Source organism: Ylistrum balloti, unplaced genomic scaffold (assembly GCF_031769215.1).
Source record: "Ylistrum balloti isolate Yb309-2 unplaced genomic scaffold, AGI_CSIRO_Ybal_v1 Utg371428, whole genome shotgun sequence".
NCBI classification, from domain to species: Eukaryota; Metazoa; Mollusca; class Bivalvia; order Pectinida; family Pectinidae; genus Ylistrum; species Ylistrum balloti.
This window is the reverse complement of record NW_026782750.1, coordinates 109,601-116,561: the sequence shown is the minus strand read 5'-3', so window position 1 is coordinate 116,561 and position 6,961 is coordinate 109,601. Positions and strand designations below refer to the sequence as shown.

Below are 6,961 nucleotides of genomic sequence, written 5' to 3'. Positions count from 1 at the left end.
TTAAAAAAAAAAGAATCTGGTTAAAAATCTCCGTATAATGTATTATCATAATCAAACAATATTAACAAAACCATCTTATCGATAGATGTGTCTGAAATAGCAATTCTTGAGTAACGGGAGTTTAGGTTAAACAAATGCAAACGAAAAACATCTGTCTACAACAGTACCATGACATCATACACCTACGGTACCAAATTGAACACAGTAATTAGTTTGAACACCAAATGGCTATCATGAAAAACATATTGAGCATAATAACTATAGGAGTTATGGCAAGCCAGGTAACTGGTTTGTGGGGACGTCTGATTGTTCTCCCAGTGAGATATTCACTTTTACGTTTAGCAATAGGACAGATATGTTTGACCAATTCTGCAGCGCTGTGTGAACACTCCCTAGCCAAAGCATTCCGTTTGGTCGTGTCGAAGTTTGGATCATAAGATGGTTGTATGTTCAGCTTTTTCGCCACTATACCCAGATAAGCGTCATCTATTTCTAAAAATTGCACATACGGAAAAGCGGCAGCAAATCTGCGTGCTACATCATGGGACACGATGTATGCCCCGCCCCCTACATAAGGCGGGAAATGGTCATACGGGTACTGGCTAAATGTCAAGGACCACACAGTTTCGTGACGTCGATATGGCACAGCTTTGCTGGCTAATGTCCCGGCAAATAAATTTCTATTTTTATGCTGAAACACTTTTCGTATATGTAAAAACACATTATCATATTGTACATAGTAGTCATCGTCCACGAAAAACAAAATGGAGGCGTTTCTACAGTAGCGGTCCACCCAGTTGTAGGCCATCACGGTTTTCAACGTATTATTGAGGTAGGTATCTGTGAAGTCTTCTTGTATAATGTCTCTAAACTTCTTGCTCTCAACGTCGACAAATTCCTGATAGGTAGCGTTATAACCGAGAATAAACATTTGCTTAACATGAGAAAACGATTTAGTTTTGTTCTGGAATAAAATTCTTTGTGTTTTTCTTAAATCAAAATTACCCGCAAAAGATTTTATTATCATTATGATATTTTTGTTTTTATTCTCGTCACTTGGAAATACACATGACTTTGGGGAATGTAGATACTTGAAGTTATGTAAATGAATCTTCTGGTGTATTTCCGGAATTTTAGTATTTTTAACAATAAAATCGTCTACAGCTTGTTTCAAATCAAAATGTGCTGGATATGAGAAGTTTTTGGGGTCATACTCTAAAAAAGTCTCGTAGATTTCCTCAGTAGCATTCCTGACAGACGAAGATAAATTAAGTGATGACACTGAAGATGGAGTACTATTTGACGTCATCAATGACGACAAAGGAACAGTAGTCGTTAACTTGAAAGATCCTGGAGTAGCTGCAATTGGTTGCTCAACCGTGTATATAAATCCTATAAGGAACCCGGATGTTCCTACCAGCAGCGCGCTGATAAGTGCCCGGATGAGTTTTGCCTGCATCCTTACTGCGTTGTCATCACAATCCTGAATACAGTATTAAAACTTCCAGTAAGATTCTGGAGAGATTCTATCATACTCCTGATTTTTTGGTTACATTTACACTCACTTTCGATATCCATATATAAATCATTGATAAGTATCACGTCCAAAGGCAGCCAACTGGGAGGTACAGATGAACATTTGACGTCATGACCACAAATCTGAGACAACATGTTTGGTTTCTCATGTACACCTGAAACAAAATTTAAAGCATTACCTTATAGTTGGAGCCATTGCATGAATTAGCAGTGTACGAGCGCGTTTGTTACGACGCATTCGAAAAGTGATAATGTTGAATTCGAAATGGCGTTACGTACAATTTCTATTTCTTGGTTAATAAAGTTTTTTTTGCGTTCAGTGGTAGGGGTAATGTCTAAACTGCTTGTTGAATTTATATTTCGAACGATTTAATCCGATATCTTCAACATACATGACAACTAATAATTTCTGAATTTTATCTACCCATAATTCAATCAATTCATTCAAAACACAGATATAGATATACCGAGTCCGTGGTTTAAACGTTAGGAATGTGTACTCGCTTGGAGACGTAACCTATCATCTGTTTCGTTACGTTTGTCTATGAAGCAATGTTATCTTTTTTAATTATTAAATTTATTGAATTACAATTTAAATATAAGTTAACATCGGAGATGAAATATTTGCCGTCGGCTCGATATATTTCATCTGGTACATCAGGGATGAGACGCGTTATTTAGAAGGAATCGAGTGAGTATTGACCTCCAAGTTTCTGGTAACTTTGACAATACGATATCTACCTCAAACTTTATTTTGACTCTGACTCTATATCGATGTGTCTTTGTCTACAAAATAGAAGTTCTTATAACACAACCACCAGAAGTTTAGAGTGGGGCGTTTCAGTGACTACACGGTCACCTTTATCTTATAACACAACCACCAGAAGGTGACTACTACACAGTCACCTTTATCTTATAACACAACCACCAGAAGGTTAGAGTGGGGCGTTTCAGTGACTACACGGTCACCTTTATCTTATAACACAACCACCAGAAGGTTAGAGTGTGGCGTTTCAGTGACTACACAGTCACCTTTATCTTATAACATAAAACACAACCACCAGAAGGTTAGAGTGGGGCGTTTCAGTGACTACACGGTCACCTTTATCTTACAACACAACTAACAGAAGGTTAGAGTGTTGCGTTTCAGTGACTACACAGTCACCTTTATCTTATAACACAACCACCAGAAGGTTAGAGTGGGGCGTTTCAGTGACTACACGGTCACCTTTATCTTATAACACAACCACCAGAAGGTTAGAGTGTGGCGTTTCAGTGACTACACAGTCACCTTTATCTTATAACACAACCACCAGAAGGTTAGAGTGTGGCGTTTCAGTGACTACATAGTCACCTTTATCTTATAACACAACCACCAGAAGGTTAGAGTGTGGCGTTTCAGTGACTACACAGTCACCTTTATCTTATAACACAACCACCAGAAGGTTAGAGTGGGGCGTTTCAGTGACTACACAGTCACCTTTATCTTATAACACAACCACCAGAAGGTTAGAGTGTGGCGTTTCAGTGACTACACAGTCACCTTTATCTTATAACACAACCACCAGAAGGTTAGAGTGTGGCGTTTCAGTGACTACACAGTCACCTTTATCTTATAACACAACCACCAGAAGGTTAGAGTGTGGCGTTTCAGTGACTACATAGTCACCTTTATCTTATAACATAAAACACAACCACCAGAAGTTTACAATGCGGCATTTCGATGACTATACGGTCACCTTCATCAGATAAATGACCAGTGTGGAGCTTACTAGCACGGTCGTACATGTACATAGTGTAACGAGATGATAAAGAATAACCCTAAAACCAACAAAGCGTAGCCGAAATGACAACAGTACATTGTTACCGTCTTGTGTATTTTTGGTCTATAATCTATTTTCGACCTTAGGACATAAAAATTGGCCGCTTCCTTACCATCTCGCACACTACGTACGTCAGTACTAGAACACCTCACACTGGTCATTTGTCTGATGAAGGATATTGCCCTTAATACGGAAACTAAAATGTCATTACTCCATACATACGTGGCATGTATATTGAATTATGGTTGTGAAAATTTGGGACATAACGTACCGCCCCAGATTAAGGAGGTCCACCTTCGTTTTCTCAAAGTCCTATTAAATGTTAAGAAAAATGTCAATACTTCTTTTCTTTTCTTTGAAACAGAGGGATTTTCATTACATGTGTAACATAAAATAGCCATAATGAATTACTGGTTAAAAATTTTAAATACCAGCAATTGTGTGTTTTAAAGGCATGCTATGACGCATTAGTAGAAATGAATATTAGGAAACCTAATTGTAACATTAATTGGATTTATCAAATTAAGCATGAACTATGTAGTTTGGGTTTTAACTATGTTTGGAATAGCTAATATATACAAAATGAAAATCATTTTTTTGCAAACGTATGCTCAGCGAGTCCATGATGTATTTATTGAAGAATTACGCAGTGCCTTTGATGCATCTTCCAAATGTTAACTGTACAAGCACCTTGTTGATACCTTTTGTTTCCAGTTCTGTCTGACAAAGCCCATTATCTTTAAGATAAACAAAATATTGAGTCAATTTCGCATGCAAGGACACAATCTTAACATAATATCTGGGCGCTGTAATAACATCCCAAGAAGGCAGAGAGTATGTACACTGTATAATAAAAACGACGTCGAAGATGAAGTGCATTTGTACTACTTTGTCCAGCATATTCTGAATTAAGAAAAACTTACATTTAAAAGTACTATTATAGACGTCCAAGTGTTTATAAGCTAGTAGAATTATTTACTTATAAAAGTGTTAAATCTTTAAACAGAATGGGTAAATATTTGTTACTGCTGAAAGAAAAAAATCTCCTGATATTTGTCAATAACTCGTTAAATAGCATCTTATTGCTATGTCATGGTGCTTTCTATGCATTGTTTCTATGTTGTCGTCATTATTTCATGACGTCACATATATATACCTGTAGTTGCGTCATACTTACAGTATTTCACCACGTAACAATATACTTGTACCTATCAGCTGTAATGAATTTGAATATAATGAAACTTGAAACTTGACACGCTGTAGTCATCGAAACGTTACATTATAATCTTTTACCGGCTGTATCATAAAAAACTTCTCTTCTGTTGTCATTACCCACATAAAGAAAATATTCCAAAAAAGGTATTTTCATCTAATTAAAAACGCATTCGGATTAAAAGCATCTGTAAAGCTTCGAGTGTTACCGCCCAGATCATGTCCGTAGACGCGATGTAACAGCTGGTTGTAATCTGATTGCTGAAAAACGAAGTATTTAAAATATTCTGGTTGAAAATATGTTATTTGTAAAAAAAAAAAATTCGATAAGATGTATAATATGCTCACACGGATAAACAGAGATAAACTGCCACTACTACTACTCTTTCTACTCAGAGTTATCGTTCCTTGCACTTAATAAGGGACAACAACTCTGGGTGTGATGACACTGCCTAATAAACAGACAAAATGAAATAATTATGATACGAGCGTCATAATGAGAGAGAGAGAGAGAGAGAGAGAGATATTGTATTTACAAGGTGGCAGTAAGATATAATAACAATGAAACAATGAGAGAGAGAGAGAGAGAGAGAGAGAGAGAGAGAGAGAGAGAGAGAGAGAGAGAGAGAGAGAGAGAGAGAGAGAGAGAGAGAGAGAGAGAATGGGGGGGGGGAGGAGGGGGAGGGGGAGGGGGTTAGTGTATCGTATCACACGTACGTTGTATGTTGAGAATACCTTGTGTATATATATATATATATATATATCAGGCATCTTCTCGTTCAGTCCATGTAAGGGAAACAAATGAGCAGACACGACTTTAGAATTGCGCGAAATCGAAGAATGACGGCTTTGTCTGACAATACATGAATGTAATGAAGTTCCTGCATCTCTTCCTTAACCAATCCGGTTCGCGACCATCTTCTGTAGTTAGGGTATATAAATCCGTGACTGTACATGATTATACGGCGATAGGTGAGATTTAGTTAAATATACAACTGTGTAATATAGTTATGGCATTACGTAATATTAGCCAACCATTTTTAACAAACCACACAATACATGCGACTTTATTGCTCAGTCGTTTGCACGATACTGTATAGTTTGGGAGTACTCACAATGTCTGAACGATGAACATGTTCGTCGCCCATGCTGCATTTCAGAAAATTATTAATATATCGTTTTGTAGATAACAATTCCAAAAAGTATGCCTCTGATAATGAAATTTAACATTTCTTCGTTACAAATATATTTATATATTTTAAACTTTTAGATGAAAATTAATTGTCATTTTTCAGTTGAAATTTACACATGAATCCCCCAGTCTTATCAAATATTTTTACAGAACGATTATTTTTACAACTTCAATGTGAAATATAAAGCAATCTTATGTATAAATCTCCAAATGCATGTCTCTGACTATCAAGTTTAGTAACTTTCCAACACATTATATAACTCTAACAAACTTTGATTAAAAATGAGTTGTGTTATTTTAAGTGAAAATGGCACATGATTTCAGTTCACGGAGATTTTCTTAGTCCCATCGTTGTACAGGTAAACACGCCTGTGCGTTACCACAACTACAACATGTGCAGCATACTCTAGACTGGATTGCCTGTCTTACATATCATATTAACCAGTTGATGACCCTAGTGACATTTTATGTGTTGACGGGCCGTTAACAATAATGATAATTTTTATTCTATTCTACGATTGGCTTAGCTTCGAATAACATAATAAATGAAAACTAGGTCAATGTGTTAATTACGCGATATATTATCATTTGGAACCTCACGGGCGAATCCCCAAGTACTTCAAGTAGTGAATAAATCCGTCTGCAATTATATGGCCTGGCGTATACTCTATACTGAGCCGAGGTGTTCCGAACGATGAGAACGATATGAAATACTCATCAATATATCCATAGTGACGCTCCTTGTCAAGCGTCAGTCGTAAAAGTGCTTTAATTGATCCTAGTCGTTGCTATGTTAAACGTGTTATACTAACAAAACTACCCCAGTCAGTGGTGAACTTGTCTAACCGGTACCAGAGACGTATCTATCACATATATGTGATAGATACGTCTCTGTCGGTACCCAGGTCAAGTGTAATTGAAAACGACAATTTATAAGCTACTTTTACATACCGTCTTATTTTTGTATATTCTAAAACACAAAAAGGTACCTGGTTCATTACAGACTTGCTAAAAATAACAGAATGCTTACCATTGTACCACTGACATAATTACCTACATGAATATATCGACTCCCGTGGCTGAAAACGTACCTGGTGGTATATAGAATTTATGCCTGGTCACAGCTGTGTTCTAGACATTAGAAGCTTGGTTGTTTAGGTAGACATCAAGAGAATTACAGAGACGTGAGGACTGGGTA

At 36.8% G+C, this 6,961-nt stretch overlaps 1 protein-coding gene across 1 annotated transcript; it reads right to left on the bottom strand.

The window, feature by feature from the left end:
* Positions 1 to 208: 208 nt before the first annotated feature.
* On the bottom strand, positions 209 to 1,459 carry LOC132562478 (beta-1,3-galactosyltransferase brn-like). Its single transcript, XM_060227223.1, has one exon. It carries the CDS (start codon positions 1,457 to 1,459, stop codon positions 209 to 211), a length of 1,251 nt encoding a protein of 416 aa, XP_060083206.1.
* Positions 1,460 to 6,961: the final 5,502 nt, after the last annotated feature.

Bases quoted from the DNA above. Each gene is read 5' to 3' on its own strand.
- LOC132562478 (XM_060227223.1), bottom strand. From the start codon at position 1,459: ATGCAGGCAAAACTCATCCGGGCACTTATCAGCGCGCTGCTGGTAGGA.